We start from the raw sequence: 24,934 nt of genomic DNA, 5'->3' as shown, positions 1-24,934 counted from the left end.
AAATGAAGATTCCAGACAGGCATCTGCAGCCATTTCCAACTGGGGTGTGCATGGGTTAGTCATACAATTCTAAGTATCCATGCTCAGAGTTACTTACTTTTATGCAATGCCCTTGAGTCTGCTGAAATAATTAAGAGTTTTTAACCTAATGATGAATTTTCACATCTGTAACTTCTGAATGCTTCTAATAAAAGAGAGTTAAAGAACAACACTTACCCAAATCTAATCCTCAAATAGTTAAGTTTTAAAAATAACTCTGAACTTGGAATATAAGAGCCCACAATAAGTCACAATAATAATCATATTTAAGACTAGAAAATATATTTTAAAGGCAATCTTTTTAGTATTGAGTTTTTGATGACCTATTCCTATTTAATGTAACATATAATCACCTATTCTGTATATATTTCATTTCTTATTTCATGAAGTATGAAATACAACCAATTACAAGTATGAAATACAAAGAACTGCTTAATCTTTTTTACTTTTACTGTTAGAAGAAAAATTTGACACTTCTGTAGATAAAATTAGTCAGAAAAGAAGACTTTAAAATATGTATAAAGAATTGATTATTCTCTCACAGTATGTAAAAGATCATTGTAACTATTTCCAGAAGTGTCATCTATGTTTCTCTCCACAAAACACTCTGGTCCACTGAAAAAGTCTACTTAATAGCGTCACCTTTCAAAATAATTCAGAAATCACTTAGGAAAACATTTTCTCTAAAGCAGGAAAAAAAACCTCTTTGAGAACATATTTATAAAGAGATCTTACTATTTTATGGTACTCTGGTCTTCGGTGTGCAGGACGAGACATTGTGCCTGGCAGGTGAAGAAAGTTCACCGATCTTTATCCTTTTGTGTTGCTTCCGAAAGTTCCTCCTTGCTCTGAGACACGGGTGCTACTTCTGCATGCTACTGCTTTTGCTGCCTGCTGAACTGGAGAGGGAAAGAACCGTAAATAGGACTGTCTTATAGCTGAGTACAGTGCCAGCGATCAAATACTTCTTCACTTGTGGGGACGAGTTGTAAACTAAAGGCATAAAAGCTGAGAGTGAAAAGTCAGACCAGAAGCACCAGCTACTGAAAATTCTTTGGCCCAAGGGAGTATAAGAGTGGTGTTTTGTTCTCATGCCAAGGCATTGTTTTAAAATCACAAACAGAAACCTTCACAATTCAAGATAGATCTAAATGTCAGCATTATTCAGTCTTTGTATTGATTGTTGTGTGAATTCGAGAAAGGATCAGCAATTTAAAGACACTAAATCCTGGATTCAAACCTAATTGTCAATTCTAATGGGTTTCACTTTATCCCCCAAATAATACATATGAAACATTCTCACTTAGTGTGATTACAAATTCAAATTTGGTAACTTTTTCTTTTTCATAAGCAGCCATTTAAGGTGTGATAGAATTTGGGTGATAATATTTTCTTACAAAACTGTTGCTCAAAATGCATGTTCTACAGTTTAATAATGTATAATGATTCTGGCAGAGAAAGCAAGCCCTTAGCTTTCTTTTGAAAGTACCTAATATATTAGCTATTTTATTTTATGCAGAAGGATGTTTTATTTATGCAGAAGTAGAGATACCTCAAGTTAAAAATAAGAAACCCTCTCGTCTTGACAAGTGCAGGGTTCAGAGGAGCAAAACCATTCCAGAAATAGAAGCATAAAATTCAATTTGAGACAGTAGTTTCCTATTTCTTACAGCCTGAGTCGATTAGCCTTATGTTTTCTGGAAAATTCTTGCTATATCGTGACAGACTAACTGACTACTTTGGAGAACAGTGTGATGTAGTTCAAGGAGCCTTGGAGGCTTTGGAAGGCTCAGGCTTAGCTGTATTTGTACCATTTACTGGTTGTGTCACCATGGGCAAGGCATTTTATTGCTGTTTGGATCTGTTTTCACATCTGGAAAATGGCAATAACAGTGCCCACCTCACAGAAGAATTGTATCAAAGAGATGATATGTGCTATAAACCAACTCTTGGAGACCCCATGAAGCCTACCAGGCTCCTCTATCCATGGGACTCTTCAGGCAAGAGTACTGGAGTGGGTTGCCATTTCCTTCTCCATTATAATGTACTATACAAACATGAATTACTGTAGATGATTTTTGTAGGTGATATATCAAATGGAATGCTGCAATATTTATGGTGTTTCTATTAGTGCTTTTGTTCCAGGATACCATTATCAGGAAAAGCAGTTTTGCTGGGTTGTGAAGTATGGGACTTTTCAGTAGCAGATTTTAATAACATCTTACGTTTATATAAACTGTACAGTTTACAACATGTTTTTCATTTTCTTTGGTAGTGGTGGTTGTCACTAAGTCATGTCCGACTCTTGTGACCCCATGGATTATAGCTGGCCAGACTCCTCTGTCCTTGGGATTTCCCAGGCAAGAATACTGGAGTGGGGTGCCATTTCCTTCTACAGGGGATCTTCCAGCCTAGAAATTGAACTCACATCTCCTGTGTCTCCTGCGTTGGCAAGTGGATTCTTTACCACTAAGCCATCTGGTCTCATTTTAATTTAATTACACCGTTGAAGTATTCAGTACTGTAATCACGATCATTTTAAAGGATAGGAATCTAAAAGTCAGAGCTTAAGAAATTTGTTGAAGGTTAGCTAGAGAGTTAAGAAATTTATTGAAGGTTAGCTGATACTGAAGCTGAAGCTCCAATATTTTGAACTCCTGGTGCGAAGAGCTGACTCATTAGAAAAGACCCTGATGCTGGGAAAGATCAAAGGCGGGAGATGAAGGGGACGACAGAGAATGAGATGGTTGGATGGCATCACCGACTCAGTGGACATAAGTTTGAGCGAGCTCCAGGAGTTGGTGATGGACAGGGAAGCCTGGTGTGTTGCAGTCCATGGGGTTGCAGAGTCAGACAGGACTGAGTGACTGAATGACAACAAGCTGGAAAGTGGACAACAAAGAAGAATTTGCACTAAATCCGCTAACTCCAAATCAGCAATGTCTTTTTTTATTTCCACTGCTCATATGCTACTTACGTTAGAGCGAAATATTTTAGAGGTTGACTCACAAAATCTCAGAAGGTATGCTGACAATATGTTGCAGGGCCCGATTTGGGGGCAATTCTGGGTTCTAGATGAAAGATCCAGAGAAAAACAGAAAAAGCCTGTGTACTTGGTGGGAGGCGAATGATGATACACAAACTTTTTCTATAAAGGGCTGGATAGTAAATATTTTCAGTTTTAAGGCCACACAGACTCTTGTCACAAACTAGTCAACTCTGCTCAGGTGGTGGGGAAGCAGTTAGACAATTAGGAACCAGTGCAGATACGTGCTAATAAAACTTTATAAACACTCAGATTTGGATTTCATGTAAGTTTCACATGTCACAAAATATTGAAAAAAAATTCAAACCATTTAAAAAAATTATTCTTGGTTTAAAAGGCTTACAAAGCAGGCAGTGGGTCAGTTTGTTCCCTGAATTATGTATAGGTTGCCAACTCCTACGCTATAGCATTCTATTGCCAGGGTTTCTCAATCTGTTTCCTTGTTATTAGACATTAATGCTGAAATTTCCTTTGTGATCTTGTATACAATCAGTATGTTTTAGCAAGTGATTTATAGAGAGCTTATAAAAATAGTGCATTCTCTATTTTTAGGGTATGGAATACCATATGTTAGGCAAAGCTTGCTAATTTTGTTCTTCCATATCTTTTACATCCTTTCAATGTTTATCTCCTAATGTTTCCTTGATCATTTCTAATATGTATCTGTTTGATTATAAGAATTTCTCCTTATAATTTGATATTTTTGCTTTATATATTTTAATAAGACAGTCATAGACAAGTTGATGACTGTCATATCTCGTAGTGAATGAGACTTCAAAATTAGCCCTTCTGACACTTTTTAACCTTTAGCTCACTTTTGCCTTATATTAATGTTATTATTTCCAAGGCTATACATTTCAGTACCTTTAGTTTTCAAGCTTTGTGTGTTTTAGCTGTGTCGCTTGTAAGTGGCATGACTATTGTTTGATCTCTGTAGGTGCATTTACACCAGCCCCGGTCTGGTAGTTAAATCACGTGCCAAACCACCCGAGTGCTGGGCCCGGCCCTTTCCCTCATCTCTGCGTGGCCGTGGGCAGTTTCCTTTAGCTCTCCACACGACACTTTTCTCATCTGTAAAGAAGCTGAGGATAATATTAGTACCTCATCATAGGATTATTATGGAAATTAAATAAGATAATGTTCCTACCTGGCATGTAGTGAGCCCTCAATAATTGTTAGCTATTTTAAGATGTTGTGTGTGTGATTATTGATGTGTTTGGTCTCATTTCTACCATTATTTTGTGCTTTCTGTTTACCATCCTTCTTCCTCTGTTTACTATTTCTTTTCCTATCATTATTCTCTTTTTATTTTCCTCTTTTTCTGAATGGTCTATGCACTTAGTTTCTATTGTTTAATAATTATACTTAAGACTTTTACTGCTTTATTAAGACATAAGTGATTTTACAGTCTGTTGAGTTTTGACATATGTATACACCCCTGAAGCCATCAAATTTATCACCATAATTAATATATCCATCTCTCCTGTTTTATAACTGTGTTTTCTTTGATTCTTTGTCTAATTTGCATCATTAACTGCACAGCCAATTTAACAGCTAAATAGTTTATATCTCCCGTGTGACCCAGAGTCTGTACACTGACCCACTTTCTTATCTAACTCTCATACACAAAGCCAATATTTCCTCTGCTCTTAATCAACCCAGGACCAGGTATCAGACAAATAGCAACATCCCCCATGCCCTGAAGCCCACCAGAATCATTTAAATTAGCCATTTCTAAGCTCTTTCCCTTCACCTGCCCTGATTTTCCCACAGAAACCCCAGGGAGCGCTCTGGCTTCAGCTTCCCTCCTTTTCTGCCTCCAACCCAAACTGGTCTTCCCCAAGTGGCCCTGCATGGACTGGCATGCCCCTTTCTCTTGATAAATGTAGGTAATAAATTTTCCTTTTGATAGTTTTGGCCTCTCTGTCATCACTCAGTTACCTCCATAAATTAAAATCATGGTCCAAATTTATACATTCCCCCACAAGTCTTCCCATGCCCCTGGCAATCCCTCTCTTCTTATTTCTTCTCCACCACTCTCTAGGTGAGCACTAGTTTGTTTTCTATCAGTAGAGATTAATTAACACTTTTAAGAATTTTATATAAATATCATACATTATGTATTCTTTTGCCTGAATTCTTCCCTTTAGAAAATTATTTTTAATTCATTCTTGTTATAGTGTGTATCAATAGCTTATTCTTCATATTTTCTGAGTAGCTTTCCCTTACATGGATATAGAACAGTTTATGGATAGCTTCTGTGTTTTTCCCAGTTTGCAGCTATATAAAGCTATAAAAAATATAAGCTAATAAAGCTTGTGTCATCCATGTACAGGTTTTCGTGTGGACATACGCTTTCATTTCTCTTGAGTAAATAACTAGGAAGTGAGCTATGTTATATGGCAGGTATACACAGGTAACTTTTAAGGAAACTGACAATTTTCAAAAGTGATTGTTTCATTTTACATTCCTAACATGAGTGTATATGAGTTAGTTGCTCTACAACCCTTACCAACATTAGGTATGGAGTACCTTTATAATTTTTGCTGTTATATCAGATAGGTAGTGATATCTTGCTATAACCATGGATTATCTTATTTGTATCTTTTGAAATAAAATGTAGTTATTTACAGAAGTAACTAATAAATAAAGGAACTTAAAAAATATACTTGTACTCATCATCATTTCTAGCTCCTATATCTTTCCTTAGAGTTTGTTTTTCTCTTTGCTGAAACATATCCTTTAATAATCCTCTTAATGAGGGTCTATGGGTGGTAAATTCCCTTAGTCTCTGTGTGTTATATTTATTTTGCTCTATCTCAAATGATGGTTTACCAAGAACTCTGAAGATATTGTCTTCTGATTTCTATCATTACTGATGAGAAGTGTGCTGTCAATATATTGCCACTTTTTGGTAGGTAATCTGTCTTTTATTTTTGACAGCTTTTAAGACTTTCTGTTTTTCACACTGTGCAGCTTTAATATGATGTGTCCTTTGTGAATTTATCTTTAGTGAAACTATTTAAAATAGATAACATTTCCTGATGTGAGAACGTTCTTTAATTCTGCAAAATTCTCAGTTATTTCTCTTCAAATATTGTCTATTCCTTCATTTTTCCCTCCAGAACTCCTATTAGACAGGTCATGGAGTTGCTTAATCTGTTTTCTATTCCCTTTAACTGCTTTTAAAAATATACTCTTTTATTTCTTTGTCTTTTTATGCTGCACTTTGGGTCAATTCTTCAGCATTATGTTTCAATTCACTGATGATATATTTAACCAAGGCCAGCTGAGATTTATTTAAGAAGAGAAATTTGTATCTTATTCATTTTTATAAACCAAAGCAATATGGTTTTAAAAAGCCACTCTTCAAACAAAAACCTTTTGATGATTAAATATAGACATTTTATATGTGATCATATAATTTCTTATCTATATGTATATAACTTTATTAGTTACCCAAATATATTTTCACATAACAAATGATACCATATTAACAAATTTGCAACTTAACTTTTAAGACAACACATTGTTATATTATGTTCTGTCAACACAAACATATTTTTATGCAAAGGTAGAATGTTTTTGTTGTGATTTGACTTTAGGGGTACCCAGGTCTTACTCATCTCTTTTGGGAAACCTTTTGGAATCTATATGGAAGAACTCTGAAATTATGGATGCTTCAGATAACCCTAAATTTGGATTGCTCTAGTATTAGATAACTTCCATGATTCTTTATGCTATAATTTTATGGTAACAAAATCTTGGACCAGTACAAGGGTAAGAATGTTCTGATTTTCTTCAATATTGTATTTGCTGGTGCTAGGAATTTTGTGTCACGCAAAGGAGCACATAGAAAGATGGCAGCAGTTTGCTTTGCAATCCTCTTTTTAGTAGAAAGAGATACTGAAGAAGTTTCCCCTGTCACTCAAGCCAGATGAATCTCTCCCTCAGGTCCCTCGGGCTGTGCTCTGAAGTTCATTTATTAGCTCAGGATTCACAAAGTACAGAAGGAAAGATGCTAGAATCCTTTAAACATGTAAGGATGTTGGATTGCCTGACACAACCAGTTAAACCAGTAAGATCCCATAAAATGGTTATAGCTGGTGAGTCTAATGATCAGAAAGGGCTAGGAGCTGATTTGTGAAGGAGCTTCCCAAGATGAGCCCAGCTCTCTGTGACATTGTATCTTCTCTGCAGAGAAGTGGAACCTTTATCAACACTCTAATTGCTGCTTTGACCATCGGTGGGCAACAGCTCTTCTCCTCTTTCACATTCAGCTGTCCCTGTCAGGCTGGGAAAAATTTCTACTATGGTTCTGCTTTTCTGATCATTCCTGCCTTAATCCTTCTGGTTGCCGGCTTTGCTCTGCGAAGCCAGACGTGGACAATCACCAGTGAATATTGCTGCAGCTGTGTCCCTCAGCTCCGGAAGATCAGCCTCCTGGAGCGCAGGCTGGCTTGCCTTCACTTCTTCGGCATCACCGGAAGGGCCCTTGTTGCTCCATTAACGTGGCTGGCGGTGACCCTGCTGACGGGCACGTACTACGAATGTGCGGCAAGTGAATTCGCATCTGTGGACCATTACCGAGCGTTTGACAATATCAGTGCGGGCGAACGGCAAGAGATCCTAGCCGGGTTTCCGTGCTGCAGATCAGTTCCATCCAGTATGATCCTGGTCAGAGACGAAGTAGCTCTGCTACATAGATACCAGTCACAGGTAAGTTCTTGCTTTTTATTTTCAGTTCTGCTATCCCGTATTAACTGGGGCTTCCCTGGAGGCTCCGAGGTAAGGAATCTGCCTGCAGGGCAGGAGATGCGTGTTTGATCCCTGGGTTGGGGAGATCCCCTGGAGGAGGACATGCCAGCCCACTCCAGTTCTTGCCTGGGAAGTCCCAAGGACAGAGGAGCCTGGCGGGCTGTAGTCCATGGAGTCGCAAAAGAACTGAATAGGACTTAGCCACTGAACAAGAGCAATCTCATATTAACTACGATCACTGGAAACACTTTCCATTCCTGCTTCTTCTCATATTGTCTGATTATGGAACACAAACTGGATGCCACTCATCATTTAGATTCCTACTGAGCCGCTGCATAAATATGGTTAGGATGTTGGGCTTTGGAGTCAGCAGACCTGCATTTGAGGCTTGCTTTACCATATATTAACCTGCAAAACCTTAAGCAAGTTATCTAATTTATCCATGCTTCACTTTTCTCAGCTGTAAAATGGAGATATAATTGATATGATTTGTCATATAGGATTGGAGTGAGTAATAAACAAGTTAATGCATCTAAAGCACTCAGTACTGTGTTCAGAACCTATTATATATTAAAAACAAGGAATTTTCAGTTCGGTTAAGTCACTCAGTTGTGTCTGACTCATTGTGACCCCATTGGACTGCAGCATACCAGGCTTTCCTGTCCATCACTAACACCCAGAGATTGCCCAAACTCGTGTCCATTGAGTCAGTGATGCCATCCAACCATCTCATCCTCTGTCATCCCCTTCTCTTCCTGCCTTCAATCTTTCCCAGTATCAGGGTCTTTTCCAATAAGTCAGTTCTTCGCATTAGGTGGCCAAAGTATTGGAGTTTCAACTTCAGCATCAGTCCTTCCAATGAATATTCAGGACTGACTTCCTTTAGGATGGGCTTGTTTGATCTCCTTGCAGTCCAAGGGACTCTCAACAGTCTTCATCAATACCAAAGTTCAAAAGCATGAATTCTTTGGCATTCAGCTTTCTTTATGGTCCAACTCTCACATCCATACATGACTACTGGAAAAAACCATAGCTTTGATTAGATGGACCTTTGTCAGCAAAGTAATGTCTCTGCTTTTTAATATGCTGTCTAGGTTGGTCATAACTTTTCTTCAACAAGGAATTTTAGATATTGTTATTAAAAATATTATTACTAAATTCCATCTTTCTGCATGTATGTTCTTAATTATGCATTCTTATATATTTAAATCACATCTAAAATGACAGGAGGCTTAATTATAATTAAAAATAAACACTGATGATAGTTCTAAATTTAGTGTCATTAGATAGGTTTGTGGGAGGGAGTGGAGTCAAGTAAGGGGAAGGCCTAAACCTACTAGGTTTATAGGTTAAATCTAAAGATGTAAAAGTACATTTTTGTCAGTACAGAAAGAATCATTGGCATTTATCAGTGTCTCCCAGGAATTTGGGAGAAAAACACATTTCAAATCACTGCAATGCCATAAGAACACATTAATGTTTTTTAATTTACTTTTTATTTTATATTGCAGCATAGTTGATTTATAATGTTGTGTTAGTTTCAAGTATACAACAAAGTGATGCAGTTATACATACCCATATATCTATCCTTTTATTATTTTTCAGATTCTTTCCCCATATAGGTTATTATAGAATATTGAGAAAAACACATTAATTTTTAAACTACTTATTGCAAAGGCCTTTCTTGACCCATCAGTTTTCAGTTATTGAAATTTAAAAGTGCTGATGATATTTAGTTGAAAAAATTACTGTCAACACAATAATACTGAAGTGTTAACGTATGGACCAGTTGAAACAAAATTAGAAATCTTATTAAGAAAGGATTTGTCTCAACCTATTTATACTGGCCTTAAATGTCAAGCAGAGGAGTTGTGAAAAGTGAAAATTCAATGGTACAATTTTGACTTTAAAAAAAGTTCTTGCTTTAAAAAACTAAGGTGAAATACACAATGGTAAGGTGTTCTTAAGGTCAAAATAAAACATCTTGTCTAATGATACACAGACTTCTGTTAAAAAAGAGTTTTAGAGTTCTGAGTACCATGAGCAAGTGGATTTTTTTCATTTAGTGACATCACCACCAATATTTGGGCTTGCCTGGTGGCTCAGACAGTAAAGAATCTGCCTGCAATGCAGGAGACCAGGGTTCGATCCCTGGGTTGGGAATATCCCCTGGAGAAGGGAATGGCAACCCACTCCAGTATTCTTGCCTGGAGTATTCCATACACAGAGGAGGCTGGTGGGCTACAGTCCATGGAGTCGCAGAGTTGGATGCAACTAAGTGATATTTATTGACCACTAATATTTATTGAGATGCTTATCCTATAGTGTAAAAATATGTTCTATCTTTAATCTTCATAATCCTCAGAGGTAGGTATAATCAACCCCATTTTACAGATGAGGAAACTGAAACTCAAAGAGTTTATAACTTTCATAAGTTTATAGAGCTAATAAATGGCTGATCAAACTAGCCAAGGACCAGGGGCTGTTTCTATTTCCCCTCCCACCTTCTACAGTTATTGCAAACTCCAATCTCATTTGAGGAATATGTACTATCTTTGTTGGATAATTCTGGGTTGGCACCAGATCAAATTAAGTTTAAATCCTGTCTCTGCCTGTACCTTCTGGACATTTATTTCATCCCATTTCAATCTACCTTTTATACCCATACCAAAATCTTCTAAGTGCAAATTGAATGATGAACCCTCCCTCCACCCCCCTGTTCCCTGCACTGTCACCCATATAAAGTCCTTCAATGATTTTCTACCAGCCTAAGCACAAATCCAGATTCTTGGCCTCACATACAATATCCTTCAATATGTGGCCCCTGACCATTTCCCCACATGATTCCTACGACCTTGTGAATTCAACTTCTTGGGGTTTTCCCAACTCTTCACATGCTTCTTCTTCTTCTGACTTCTTCCACAATTGGAATTCTCCTCAACTTCTTGCATCTGGTGAACTTGTCTTTAATAATTTAAGTTTGAGCATCATCTCTTCTGGGAAGTGTTCCCTGACACTCTTCTCCTTTAAAAAAGTTCATGTATCTTCATTGTCCTTCCTTGGGCTTTGTGTTTATGCCTTTCACTTTTCACTTTCATGCATTGGAGAAGGAAATGGCAACCCACTCCAGTGTTCTTGCCTGGAGAATCCCAGGGACGGCAGAGCCTGGTAGGCTGCCGTTTATGGGGTCACACAGATTTGGACACGACTGATGCAACTTAGCAGCAGCAGCAGCAGCAGCTATCAAAACTATTCTATTTTACCGTATTTCTTGGCTTTACACATTGTCTCCCTCTTTAGGCTTAAAGATTTGGAAAGAGAGAATGTATCTAAAATTATTTGGATCTGTGTCCCAGGAACCAAGCATTATATACAGCACATGGTGGGAGGTCAACCTCGGGCTCAGTAAATGATAGCTGATGAATTAATGGGCATCTGAGATGACCTTTCCTCGGCCATGCTGGCCTCTAATAAGTTAAATCATGTCATGATGAGTATCACTTTGTAGGCTTCAGCCTTCCTAGAGTGAAGCTATCTTGCTGTGCACACACTGGTAATTCCAGGCCTGTTGGTGAATCACAAGCTGTGGAAGGGACCTTCACCATTTAGATTGTGGCTGCATACTGGAGGCTTCCCTAAATGTGCGCAGCTTATCTGTCTCAGTCTACATAACAACCACTAAATAACGAAAAAAGAATAATGAAAAGAAAAAAAAAAAAGGATTCTAAGCATAGAAAACAGTTATTTGTTATTTGTCAGTCTTTAAAAGTGGAAACTAAATAGTTGCAAATAAAATCTAGTTGACTTTCCTTTCAAAGTATATTTCAAAAACCAACCATAAAACTGGCCAGCAAATGATTATTTGAAGGGAGAGGAAGATGAAAAGGAAAACAATAGGTGCTGCACATTTAAGAACATGAGAATTTGCTCATTGACTTTCTTCGGTCACAAAAAAATAAAAGGAAATAGCAATTTGGGAAGAAATGTCAGTGAATACTTGCTGGCACATCATTGAGCTTGGTAGCTTACAAAACTACCATTATTATCTATAATATCATAATTTTCATTACTACCATTATTAAATATATATTGTGTCCAAAGAAATGTATGAGCCTACACCTGATGCTTGAACTAAAATAAAAAATGTAGTTTATGTCCCTTATGCAAAGATAATAGGCAGGTTATAATGTTTGCCACTTCCAGGACAGTATCTAGAATCCACTTCAAAATCTTTGGAAAAATCCTTTGTAATCCCAAAGCCAAGTTGAAAATGGTTGGGCCTATATCCTGTGTCACACCTGCACCCAGGATCAAATGAATAGCACCTGTCAATATGCTAAAGCTAGAAAAGCAAGTTTCTTACCCATATTTTAGTTCTCAGGCTTGTGGGAATCCCTCCCATCATGGTTGTTTCTTGAATATTTAATAGATTGATGCTTTCTGTTTTCCTTTTGAATAATTATGTGAAGATGCTGGGCTGGATTCTGATCACCTTGGCAACCATCACTGCCCTAGTCTCCTACTCTCTGGCAAGGTGCTGCTCACCCCTCACCGCCCTGCAGCATCGCTACTGGACCAACCACCTCCACAACGAGAGGGAGCTCTTTGAACAAGCCGCAGCACAGCATTCACGGCTCCTCATCCTGCAGCGTATAAAGAAGCTATTTGGCTTCATTCCTGGAAATGAAGATGTCAGACACATCCATATTCCTTCATGTCAGGACTGGAGAGAGATGTCAGTCCCCAGCTTTCTCTGCATGGGTAATGATGTGCAAGGTAACTACAGCTTCCTTGGAGGCAGGGTGGATGAGGATAATGAGGAAGGCAGACCAAGAGGTATTGAATTAAAACCTTAATCATAGCACCTTTCACAATTCAAATATTTTATTTTTATGAGGACAGAGTTTCCATGTCATCTTTTCCTCTCTGTTCTGATATTTATGTCCATTCATCTGAAATGCTATTTCCGAAATCAGTTTATCTGATCATGGTAACAATTTCTCATTTTGAAATTTCCTTGATGGTCTTGTAGTGCATATATTGGTCTGATTTTTTTTTTTTAACAAAAATGAAAACTGTAGTCATATCAAAATTTGGATCCTAGTTTTGTAACTTAGTAGCTGTGCAAAAATGAATATCTTTTGAGTGCTCTTTTGTATCTGCACTCAGATAGCAGCTACTTCAGAGCTTTTGTGAGGACATACATGACAATTAAATATGATAATACAAGCTAAGTACTCAGCACAGTGCCTTTCATAAAATAAGTGCTCATAAAGGTTATTTTTGCCCTTCCTCTTTGCATTGCTTGTCTTTTATCATTATGTTCGCTATCTCGAAGTTTTGTTTTTAAAATTTTCTACCTCTGTATAATACCCAGCGACTTTTCACTGTTTCTTCCTCTTTCTTCAAGCTTAAATATCTGACCTTTTGGGAATCAGGATTAAAAAAATCCCTTTCTAGACTGTTACCATGTAGGGGGAAGCCCAGGCAAGACGGTCCTGAGTCATCTTGCCATACCCAAGGAAAGATGGACACATATTGTATCCTCACCAGTGTCATAAGTGTTATTTGTGGCACCTCCATAGTGGAAACATTTTTACAGCTATGATATAGAAAGTTTATTCTAGAAAGTTCCCCCTGTGTCCCACTACCAGGACACCATCTGTGTCTTTTTGTTATCACACCTTTGTACTCAAAATCCATTTTAGGAAGGAAGGCTGCAAGTTATATTTGTAGATCCATTATCTAAACTCTAAAAGGGAAGACCTACCTAAATTTTCACTTCTAATATTTGACAGTTTTCTATTTTATCTTCATTATTTCTGATATATATATAGTCTCATGCATGATTTTTGCCACATTCACTTGAACAACTGGTTCATTGGTCAAAATAAGCAAAGTGAGGGTTTTTCTTTATCTTTTAAACAAAATAATGGCCACTTACTGGACAATGGACCAACTGCCAGGAGTCAAGGTGACTTTCAAGATTCATTTTCAAGGAGACCAGAGGTTTTGGCCATCTAAAATGCAGTCACTTACCTGGTAATCTTACAGTCACAGAAGATTTCATTTTGTGCGAAATTATGGGTCTTTCAAATTTAATAGAAACAATAAAGATGAATATTAAGAAGACTTTTTTTTTTTAACCAATAAGAGATACATAGTATAGTAGTTTGCCAGGACAGGAGACCTGTTCCTCCCTCTCCATCACTTCCTGGGCAAATTGGTTAGTCTCTCTGGAATTCAACTGTTGCATCTATAAATAGGGATAATGATACCTTATCTGCTGGAAGGGAAGGAACTGAACCAAATGAATTCTTGAGGTCCTTTCTAAGACTAATAAGATGTTTATATGTATACAGGCGAGTAAGTGTACAATCTTCTGGAGCACTAGTAGCTTAGGTTGTTTCTATTGAAAGGAAAATATCACTGAGTTTGGTTGTGAACTTTCCTCTCTAGACATTCACTGGCATTCCACTTTAAAGAAAATGTTGTGTAAAGTTGCTCAGTCGTGTACGACTCTTTGCGATCCCATAGTGTACTGATTTTTTCAAGTGGCTGAGAAAAGTTAGTCCACTTATCTAATTCTGTATACAATTCTGATATGACATGACAAGAGGGATCTTTAAAAAACAGAAGTAAGTATGGAAGTAGGGTCTTGGTTTGCTCTGATATAAATGAGCTGAGTGATTATGGAATCGATGCTTTCGAACTGTGGTGCTGGAGAAGACTCTTGAGGGTCTCTTGAACTGCAAGGAGATCAAATCAGTCAATCCTAAAGGAAATCAATCCTGAATATTCTTTAGAAGGACTGATGGTGAAGCTCTGATACTTTGGCCACCTGATGCGAAGAGCCGACTCATTAGAAAAGACCCTGATGCTGGGAAAGATTGAAGGCAGGAGGAGAAGGGGACGACAGTGGATGAGATGGTTGGATGGCATCACCCCCTCAACGGGCATGAGTTTGAGCAAGCTCCAGGAGATGGTGAAGGACAGGGAAGACTGGTATGCTGCAGTCCATGGGGTCACAAAGAGTCAGACAGGACTGAGCAACTAAACACCACCACATTGTGGAAGGTCGCCTCTACTCTTTTTTACAGTTTCTCCAGCTCCAAATCCCATGGCTCTGAGAATCTTTGAAGTTCCTTTGTATTGGGACACACTAGTTAAAATAACATTTTGTACCATGATCCGAGTTATTTTATTAGTTTTCGGGAAATATACTCTGATAGAATAATATACAGAAATTAGAGTAAATACTCTTTAGTAAGATTGTCAGTTATCAAAATCAGAATATATAAAGTTAAAACTTTATATCATCAGAAAGAATATTTGTTCATATACTGACACCAGGAAAGTTTCTTTCCACTAAATTCTAGAAGCACTTTCTAAATCAAGCTGTTTCAGAGTACTGCATACAATTTATCTTTTGGACCACTTAATCATGATCTTTCACTTTCTGTCAAAGGATTTTAAGTATTTTGGAGTTTTTCTGTATTGCTTCAAAGGGTTTTGTAGCATCTGTATGAACATTTAAAGGGTAGTACACATTCTTGAGTTTTATTGTATCTTATCTATTTCAAATTAAACAAATTAAATTGCCAATTTTTTTTTGTCCAGAATATTCTTCTGTTCCATAGCCAGTTGGACAAGTTTTCCATTAAGAACATTGTGCTTCCTTTCCTTTATGCTTAATGGATTTATGTAATTTTAAAACATATAATTAAAATCAATTATGTGCTAATATTACCTTATATTTTGCTACCAAGTGGGTTTGGATACTACATCAAATGCTGTGGCTTGGCATAAATACAGACTTGCTCATTTCTTACCTTCATCAGCTCCCACATCTGCCTCCCACAATCCAAGCTGCCTCCTTCCCAGGAGACAGATACACTCCCAATGTTTAGACGCGTTTTACTCTGCTCACTTAGCTCTCCAAAGCTGATTTGCAGACATACTTACACTAGTCACCTTTGTCTTCCTTCTCTGTTCTCAGTCTCCAGTTCCATTAAAAAAATTCTAGCGCATGATTGTAATGCTGCTGCTGCTGCTGCTGCTAAGTCGCTTCAGTCGTGTCCGACTCTGTGCGACCCCATAGACGGCAGCCCACCAGGCTCCCCCGTCCCTGGGATTCTCCAGGCTAGAACACTGGAGTGGGTTGCCATTTCCTTCTCCAATGCATGAAAGTGAAAAGTGAAAGTGAAGTCACTCAGTCGTGTCCAACTCTTAGCGACCCCATGGACTGCAGCCTACCAGGCTCCTCCGTCCATGGGATTTTCCAGGCAAGAGTACTGGAGTGGGGTGCCATTGCCTTCTCCGATGATTGTAATAAGAAACAACAATGTGATTTTACAAAGTGTCTTTTTTGCATTCTGTTCGTAGCACAAGGGGAAATCACATTAACCTTAAAACTTTGAAATAGCACAACCAATCAGAGGCCTTCCAAATGCAAGACTCAGCAGCTGTTTGCTACTTCAAAATATATGGTTTAGAGTTTTCATTTTAGCTTCTAAACAAAATTTGGCGCTGGTTACTGAAGGAGTAGACGTTGGCAAGCTGTCCTTAGAGTAGACAGCTACACAGCTGGCTCCATGAGCTCTGGGGCACAGTCACAAATGTCACCTCTGGACCAAGGGGCAATGATGTCACTTTCAGAGAGACACATTTCATTGTCCCTGACCCGAATTACTCTTCTGTTCAGTTCAGTTCAGTCGCTCAGTTGTGTCGGCCTCTTTGCGACCTCATAGACTCAGCATGGACTCAGCCTCAGCATGCCAGGCTTCCCTGCCCAGCACCAAATCTTGGAGCTTGCTCCAACTCAAACCACCCAGCTCAATTAAACTCTAAGCTCAGTGCACTAGAACTTCAGAAATGTTTTTCAAATTTTGCTTCCTCTGCTGCCCTCTCGTGGTAGAGACAGATGGCTGCACTTGGGCACAGTGGTGGCCGCAGCAGCCGCTGTAAAAGGAATTCTTTCGTTGCTGTTGCTTAGTCACTAAGGTGCATCTGACTCTTTTGAGAGCCCATAGACTACAGCGCACCAGGTCCTCCGTCCATGGGATTTCCCAGGCAAGAATACTGGAGTGGGTTGCCATTTTCTTCTCCAGGGTATCTTTGCGACCCAGGGATCAAACCTGTATCTCCTGCATTGCAGGCGGCGGCTTTACCATTGAGACACACAAAAGAATTCTCAGTATTTATGTATTATGAACCTAATTTAAACAAATGACCCCATCTTTCTTTACAGCAAAATGGTAGAGTCACATATTAGAAAATGAATTGCTGAAATGACATTAATGACATAGAGAATGTGAAGGAATTCAGAGTGGTGTAAATTCTTAAATGAATAAAATGCTTTCTTATGACATAATTATTTTTATTTGATAACTGGTGAATCATTGTTCATAATTTGAATCCAGTCTTATTTGACCCAAATAAAATAAGTTCTCCCATTTTATGGATGAGGTAAATGGAGATAGAGAAGTCCAGGACTTTGCTAAAGTTCCCTGCCGGTCTGACTTCTGACACTGCATTCCAGAGCACTGAATATAGCAACATGAGGCGTATCACAAACCTTCCAGGGCCTTGTAGACGTCAGGAGGTTCTCCTCCTTCCCCTGTCTGTGAATCACTGAAACATCCTGAGTTCTAAAAAATCCTGAGTTCTTACCTGTACTTCCCCTGCACCTACATATATAACCGTTCACTTTCAAGGCAGTGTTCTGCTTAGCAAAGTGACTTGTCTACTGTCACTTTGGACCTGAACTACTCAACAACCAGCGACACTGATTTTATTCGCTACAGACCAGCTGCAAGCTTGCCCAGGAATCCCCGGTGTTCACGTTCTCATTCTGGGAGTGGCAGAACACTGCTATAATCTGTCGACTTGTTTTCGATAGGATATAGTTATGAAGGGTCAAAGTGGAACCAAGGAAAACACACTTTCTCATCATTCATACTGTCTAATAAAAGTCAATCTCTCTGGAATGAATTGCCCTTCCAAAAGATAGAGAGGTTGATCAAATTGTGGGAGTTAAGTGTTGAAACTATCCTGAGTCACAGACCCTTTGAAGAGCCATTCTGGGAAAAGTTATCTTGAGGAAATATCCTGTGCAAACGTACCCACCCAGGCTCACACACCTCAGGGACTGTGTACTGCGGTAGAGTAAACGCTGGCCTTCTGAATGCGTTCACATTCTAAGCCCTAGAATTTGTGAGTCATACTTTATACTTTGCATGGCAAAAGAGACACCGCGGATGTCATCAAGTTAAGGGTCTTGAGGCAGGGATATTATCCTGGAATATCCTGGTGGACTCACTGTAGTCACAGGGGCTCTTATAAGAGAAGGAACCAAAGTCAGAGAAAAGGCCGAGTGGCAATGAAAGAGGAGTGTCGTGAAGTGTCAGAGAAATTAGCCATAGCTGGCTTTAAAGATGTCAAGGATCCTGAGCCAAAATGCAGGCAGCTTCTAGAAGCTGGAAAGGCCAGGAAGTGGATTCTTCCCAGAACTCCTGGAAGGAACACAGTCCTGCTGACACCTTGATTGGAGCCACTGAGACCTGTGTCTGACAGTAAGAAATATATACCATTCTTACAGTTACAAACTGTAAGATAATACATTTGCATTGTTTTAAGCCACTAAGCTCGTGGTAATTGGCTACAGTGGAGATAGGAAACACACACACATATCAGTACATTTCAGAAGTTTATGACCCCACAAGCCTGTCATGAGTGACATGCTTTGGATTAAGGCCTCTTCAAGGTTACTTTCTAGCATAAGCATTTATGCACTGATACTCTGCCCTAGGCAACCGCTGCTCTAGGAAAACAAATATATTTATGCTATAATATAAAAATATAAAATATTCTAAAGGTGTTCTAAAGTGCTGAAAGAACGGCTGAATATACATTTTATGTTTCTATAGATGTTTCAATCCAAACAAATAAAAATATTTAAATTACATTTGTCTTGTGTCCTTGCCAGTTAATGACATCAACAGAACCACATGTTATACTCTATGACATATTATGGATATAATCCAGCATTTGAAAGGAAGGAAAACAAATGCCAAAGGAAAAAAAAATCCTGATCCATGTGGTGTTTTATTATTTAAATTTCATAAATTAAGAATAGTTGGCTAGTAAGTTAACACTTGCCATTCTTTCCCTTGGAGATAACTTGAATTCGAGAAAGCTGCTTTTGAGAAAGTATAACATACAGTTCTGTTGATGTCAGGCATCTTTACTCCATTAATGATTTAATGGATCCTAAGAGTACTGTGAGAAAGGCCTTTATTCTGCAGGGAAGATAAAGCAAAAAGCAAAAACCATCCAAGTTATCACAGGCAGAGTTAGAATAATAAAATGGAGTAAGTATGCAGTTCTGTGCTGCCTGTGGTCAGTAAGCTCTGCGTTTTGCGCTCATCCTTGGAGATTTTCTGGGGCCCGACCCCTTGGGCCGGTTTCTTTATTTCTGTGCGCTCCCAGACCCTCTTCCCCGAGGTTGGGGTGTCTGGGGTATTTCGACCAGAGGAGCCAGCTTTCTGAGTTGGCCGTGACGGCGGCCCCTCTCCTGGTGCGCAGCACCGCGGCCGCTCAGGGTGGACCGCGCGCCGGATGCCCGCCTCTGACTGCAGTGGGTGAGGCTGGGCGCGTGGTTGGGTGACGGTGGGCGCCTGGGTGGATGGGTGGGGCCGGCGGCAACAAGTACTCAGACGCCCTTCTCTCTGGCTGCTGACGGGGTGGTGACGCTGCGCTCTGCTGGGTGGGTCAGCTCCTTCCTTGCATGCAAAAGGGACCGTTGTTCTGGCTCCACTGCAGTTTCCTGTCTGGTCCTCCCAGCTGGCGGCGATGTGTGGAGGGTGGTATGCATCCAACTCCAAAACAGATCCCAGGTTAGGGTTGCAGTGATTATGGCCCAAAGAAATCAAGCCATTTCTGGAAGATGGTAAATTTAACGTGACTGGAAAACAAATGATCATTTACACTTTCCTGCATATCCTGAGTAAGAATTGTATTTGTGGACATCATCTAGAGTACATTCTTCAAGAAAATTGTTGGAAGCCAGTGTTCAGGAGCAGCACCATGATGATGGAGTTAATGAGTAATGATGTCACCTGTGAAATGGTATTATTAGACTATTGCAGAGGCAAGAACTATATTGTTTCCATAGAAATTACAAAGAGCCACGGTATTGACAATAGTAACAGCATCGCTGTTTTAAAAAGTCATTGTAGGAGATATGAAATTAGATGGAACCAGTTTATCTGACAATAAAGAACAGGAAGAGATGGGTGTTCAACCTGAGCAGGAAGGGATGGTTCATGGACACTGATTAAACAGTAAACTAATGTGTGTCTCTCTTTATTATTCTACATCAGTTAACCACTGGACCTTACATGAGCCCATGCATTTTTTTTTCCAATTATTTTTATTAGTTGGAGGCTAATTACTTCACAACATTGCAGTGGGTTTTGTCATACATTGACATGAATCAGCCATGCATTTTTAAAATACATATTTTAATATCATTACTTATTGTATAGCCAAGGACCCCACATAAATGTTTGCCCAGGACCTTGCACAAACTTAGGGGCATCCCTGGCTCAACCTTCACTATATTCTTTTGGGAAGCCAGAAACATAATCTGACTTAAATTTTAGCTTTCCACTTTAACCTCCAAGTTTGTTTTCCCTAAATACATTTAAAAAATCATGTTGCATTTCACTAACCCTATCTTCTCCCACACCTCTTTTGCTCCTTTATTTTCTCTCTTCCTTCTCCACTCAGTCCCTTTCAAATCCAAAGCAAAGTGCATGTACCCGTGAGTGCACATGTGTGTGGGGGACAGAGAGAAGAAGGAGGAAGAGTAAGAGAAGGAGGAAAAAAGAGAACAAGTGATCGAAATGGTCCTTACTAGCTGGAGAAAAGGAACATGTACAGATGTAAATGTACATCATTCTTATGTGCAAGGTAATGTTGGAAGTGCAGCCCACTTAAAACTCATGTTGTTCCTACTTCGTTGTTCTCCAGAACAGAGGCCCCCATCTTGTTATTTGGTTCAGAAACATTAGTGTCAAGGGTGTTAGGAATATAACAACTCCATCCACAGACACCACTCCTGTGGCCATGACACCTTGGGTCAGAGATGTTAACCACTACCTTTGAAGTCTGATTTCACACACTATCTTCAGTATATACATGATCTTGAGGAATTATAGATTCTTACAGATAGAAAGCATCAGGAAGATAATTTTTGCCCAACAGCCCCATTTCACAGATGGGGAAGCTGAGACCCAGAGAAGATGGGTCTGATCCAAGCACATAAGGTAATTCAATTGTAAAGAAGGGCTATAGTTTTATAACTCCCTAGTCCAGTGCTTTTAGAACCATATCATGTTATCATTGCACAGGATTCACTCCTTCAGAGAATATATGTATTTTTTGAGGGCCTATTCTGTGTCAGGGACTACCCTATATCATAAAGTACAACAGTATCTAAAATCACTGACCCTAAGGAATTTACATTCTAATAGAATAAACATAACACATAGTGTAATTTTAAAGTGTCATGAGTAAAATAAAATAGGATAAAGGGAATCAATAGTGGCTGTAATTTTAAGTACAGTGGTTGAGGTAGCCTCACTGAAAAGTTACATGTGAAGAAGATGCCAAGGAGATGAAGGAGCTGACCATGTGGGCGTGGGAGGAAAATCATTCCAGATAGAGCAAATAGGAAGTCCCTTTTTAGGAGGACAGCATGTCTTGCATATCTGAGGAACAGCAAGGAGGCTAGTGAGGCTGAAGCACAGAATAGGTGGCAAAGTAATAGGAGGCAAGGTCAGAGAAATTGCGAGGTGCAGGTGATGGTCAGGAAGCCGCTTGTCCTGTCAACACATGGGCCTTTAATCTGAGATGCGAGGGAGCAGTCATGAGCAAAAGAGTAACATGACCTGATTTACATTGTAACAGGATCACTCTGGTCCCTTTATGTTGAGTCAGTCAGGAAGATTAGTTAGGCTGGAAGTGATTGGGAGATTCACTACCATTCAGAGGAACTCTCAGAATCAGAATTTCATATGGGTGTTTGCACTTATGAGGGTAATGAGTCTTTGAAACATCTGACTAAATGAAACATTAGCCACATGAACTGTTTGAGAATTAAGATTAACCCTTAAATAGGGAATTCTTAATCCTGCACCTCTGAGAAAAGTGAGATGGCCTAAAAAATTCATAAGCACAGAAAAGCAAAAATAAACTTCAAAACATATTTTGAAGACTGCTAATTCCGAGAAGGGGACGACAGAGGATGAGATGGCTGGATGGCATCACTGACTCGATGGGCATGAGTTTGAGTAGGCTCCGGGAATTTGTGATGGACAGGGAGGCCTGGCGTGCTGCGATTCATGGGGTCGCAAACAGTCAGACAGGACTGAGTGACTGAACTGACTGACTGACTATTAGAAAGTAGCAACTGTGACTTTGCATTATTTGCAGAAAAAAAACACAAATGATACAATGAATCTCTCACAGACATTTTTCTTTAGCAGTAAAGAAAACAGAGAAGAGAAAAAACAACTGCTTCAGAGGACTACATACATATTTCTATACATTTCTAATTACTAACACTGATAACCTATTTGAGAATTTGCAGTGTGCTTTCACATACATTGTTTCACGTTATTCGAATGATCTTAAAAGTTTATATAACCTGTAAAGGTTAGTGCTAAGGCTGGACTTCCCACTTCTGGCTTCAGATCCCATGATGCTTGGCTCCACTATATTGTTTACCTGTCTGCAGAGCTTGAAACACACTTATCCTGCAACATCTTTAACTACAAATTAAAAATGAGACACTGAAAGAAAGCCAGTCTATCTCATAAAAATCACCCACTTTCAGGTGGGTGTTCTGTGAAGTGTCTCTGTGTCAAAAGGAAATTAGAAATCAACCAAAAATGCTTAATGATGCCCCAATAGGTGACACAGATTTGGAAGTGAGTTCTCTTGCTTACATTAGCACTGGAAGTTATCTTTAGTATTAAAAATTAAAGAACCACTCTTGAGCATCCTGAAATATGAAGGTTTTACAGTAAATATACAACAGATTTGAAAATGATGTTTTACTAAAAATTCTGTTAATAAAAAAGTAAAGCAGATAAAGGGGCACTTCATTTACAAGATTAAAACTTGAAACCAACCTTCTTTTCCTAATATAAAGCTTAAATTGGTTGCTTCACTGCACCTATTTTGACAACCTGTGTTTTGATTATCATTTAGGAAATTAACAAATTTTTTACTTGGCATTTCTCTTTGATCCATGGATTAAAGGTGCTATCAACTTCCTTGCCAAACTCATTCTGTCTCCCTCATTTGTCATTTTGGTCAAAGGAACTTCATCTTTCCAGTTCCTGCCAAATATCACCCCTTATTCATCCTTTTCTTACAACCCATATCAAATCCTGACACCTTCAAAATATATCCAGAATCTGTTTGGTCCTATAGCTTTGGTCCAAATCATCACCGTCTTTGTTTAGATTATTGCTATGGCCAAACTGGTCTCCACACTTTCAGACTTTGTCCCTCTTCCACCTAAATCCTCCAATGATCCTACATGATCTGCAAACTCCCACACCAGTTCACCATGCACCAGCCACACTGGCTTCCAAAATAACAAGCGGGCTCTCACCGTAGGATCTTAGCACTGGCTCTCCCGTTTGTGCAGAACCTTCTTCTCCAGTAACAAATCACTGATTTCCCTAAACAGAGGATATACAGAAGAAGCACCTTGTATTTGCAAAGTTACTTCATGTATTTCCTGTGATTCTTTCCATCCTCAGAAGAGTTCCCATTTTTTTCTTGAAAATTTAAAACAACGCCCTACTCAACCCTTAATGCCGAAGACATGGAATCAGTACCAAAGCGAATATGTCCGTTTTCACATATCCTTCGGCTAAGTAGGTAGTGTGCGTGTCAGTCGCTCAGTCACGTCAGACTCTTTCCTACCCCATGGGCTCTCGCCCGCCAGGCTCCTCTGTCCATGGAATTCTCCAGGCAAGAGTACAGGAGTGGGTTGCCAAGTAGGCAATAAGTTCCAACAAAATATCAAGATACCTTCTGGTCCATAGGACATCATCCTTTTATCAAGAGAAAACTTCAGAGCCTTTATCTCTAAGCTTTAATACAAAAACAAAAAGAAAAATAGACGAATATGAAAATTTTTAAAATGTTCTTGTATTTTTCTCCACTAAAAAACTAAAAATCTTCTTTTTTTATACACATGAATGGATCTTTAGCTTTCATTTCATAAAAATACCATGTCTGGCCATTTTCTTAGTTTGTGCCATTACAGTTTTCTTTGAAAACTCTCTTTGTAACAGCTGTGATGAACTAGAAGATAAGAGATGTATATGTATTAAGTGCTATTATTACTTCTTCAGTTTCATTCTTCCAAATCAGAGGTTCTGAGTATTCTTCGGAGGCAATACTTACCAAAACTGTCACCGAAACTTACACCCAACTCAGAAATACGCGATCTCAGAATATTTAGATCTACAACGTGCCGAGTTCATTTTACATACTCAAAAGATCACAGGACTTTCACTTGCTTTCTCCCGCAGGTCCACTGACTCGTTACTCGGAAGCTGGGCCGAGCTTTCTGGACCCGCCTGGATGTATTGCGAGAGCTGTTCCTCTGCCTGCTGGGTTCTACAGTCTTGTGGGATGCCGAGAACTTGGAGGTTCCAGAAACGTAGAAATCACCTGGGACACGCCATTAGTCGGCACTAGGACCTGGGCATCCGCCCTCTGGACGCTGCCTCAGGGTTGCAACCCGGAGACCCGCAGCGACCTAGTGCAGAGACGCCCCATCGTCCCGCGTCCAGCTAGACAGCCCCTCCCGGGTACCCGAGGCTGGCCTTAAGACCAGACTAGTGGAGCGAGGATGCGGCGCTCAGGGCCTTCTCGGGTTCTGGCTCTGCAAAGTCCAGTAACCAATCCTTAGGTGTCTGTGGCAAATGCCAGACCAGGTGTCTCCCCCATCCCAGCAAGTCCCGAGCGGGCGTGGGAGAGGCAGCCCAACGGCCAGGCCCG

The 24,934-nt window shown here is 39.4% G+C and overlaps 3 protein-coding genes across 6 annotated transcripts in view; 1 reads left to right on the top strand and 2 right to left on the bottom strand.

Moving 5' to 3' along the window:
* Positions 1 to 16,008, bottom strand: part of TRAPPC3L (trafficking protein particle complex subunit 3L) — a 54,635-nt gene extending 38,627 nt beyond the window's left edge. The window contains exons 1-2 of the mRNA XM_065911478.1: positions 15,809 to 16,008; positions 775 to 930 (exon numbers count right to left, since the gene is read on the bottom strand). Of these exons, the coding sequence (XP_065767550.1) occupies positions 775 to 816 (42 nt within the window). The 5' untranslated portion in view covers positions 817 to 930; positions 15,809 to 16,008. The remainder of the gene's footprint in view (positions 1 to 774; positions 931 to 15,808) is intronic.
* On the top strand, positions 6,624 to 12,699 carry CALHM4 (calcium homeostasis modulator family member 4). Its single transcript, XM_065911623.1, has 2 exons — positions 6,624 to 7,804; positions 12,313 to 12,699. The coding sequence occupies exons 1-2, from the start codon at positions 7,247 to 7,249 to the stop codon at positions 12,697 to 12,699; spliced, it is 945 nt and encodes a 314-aa protein (XP_065767695.1). The 5' UTR covers positions 6,624 to 7,246.
* A 112-nt stretch (positions 16,009 to 16,120) lies between the features above and the next one.
* On the bottom strand, positions 16,121 to 24,847 carry LOC136150647 (uncharacterized). Of its 4 annotated transcripts, none has more exons than XM_065911312.1 (2): positions 23,532 to 24,847; positions 16,121 to 19,962 (listed from the first exon to the last, which is right to left on the bottom strand). In XM_065911312.1, exon 2 carries the CDS (start codon positions 19,825 to 19,827, stop codon positions 19,198 to 19,200), a length of 630 nt encoding a protein of 209 aa, XP_065767384.1. In that variant the 5' UTR covers positions 19,828 to 19,962; positions 23,532 to 24,847; the 3' UTR covers positions 16,121 to 19,197. The 4 variants fall into 4 exon arrangements, with proteins under 4 accessions (XP_065767384.1, XP_065767385.1, XP_065767386.1 ...); XM_065911313.1 differs by having other exon boundaries at positions 16,121 to 24,232; positions 24,335 to 24,847; XM_065911314.1 differs by having other exon boundaries at positions 16,121 to 24,018; positions 24,335 to 24,847.
* Positions 24,848 to 24,934: the final 87 nt, after the last annotated feature.

This window comes from Muntiacus reevesi, chromosome 19 (genome assembly GCF_963930625.1).
Source record: "Muntiacus reevesi chromosome 19, mMunRee1.1, whole genome shotgun sequence".
Taxonomy (NCBI): domain Eukaryota; kingdom Metazoa; phylum Chordata; class Mammalia; order Artiodactyla; family Cervidae; genus Muntiacus; species Muntiacus reevesi.
Note: the sequence above shows the minus strand (reverse complement) of the source record. Positions and strands in the feature narration are given on the sequence as shown.

Excerpts from the sequence above, each read along its gene's own strand:
- CALHM4 (XM_065911623.1), top strand. The coding sequence starts at position 7,247 with ATGAGCCCAGCTCTCTGTGACATTGTATCTTCTCTGCAGAGAAGTGGA. Across the intron at positions 7,805-12,312 it reads TACATAGATACCAGTCACAG|ATGCTGGGCTGGATTCTGAT; the intron begins GTAAGTTCTTGC and ends AATTATGTGAAG.
- LOC136150647 (XM_065911312.1), bottom strand. The coding sequence starts at position 19,827 with ATGATCATTTGTTTTCCAGTCACGTTAAATTTACCATCTTCCAGAAAT.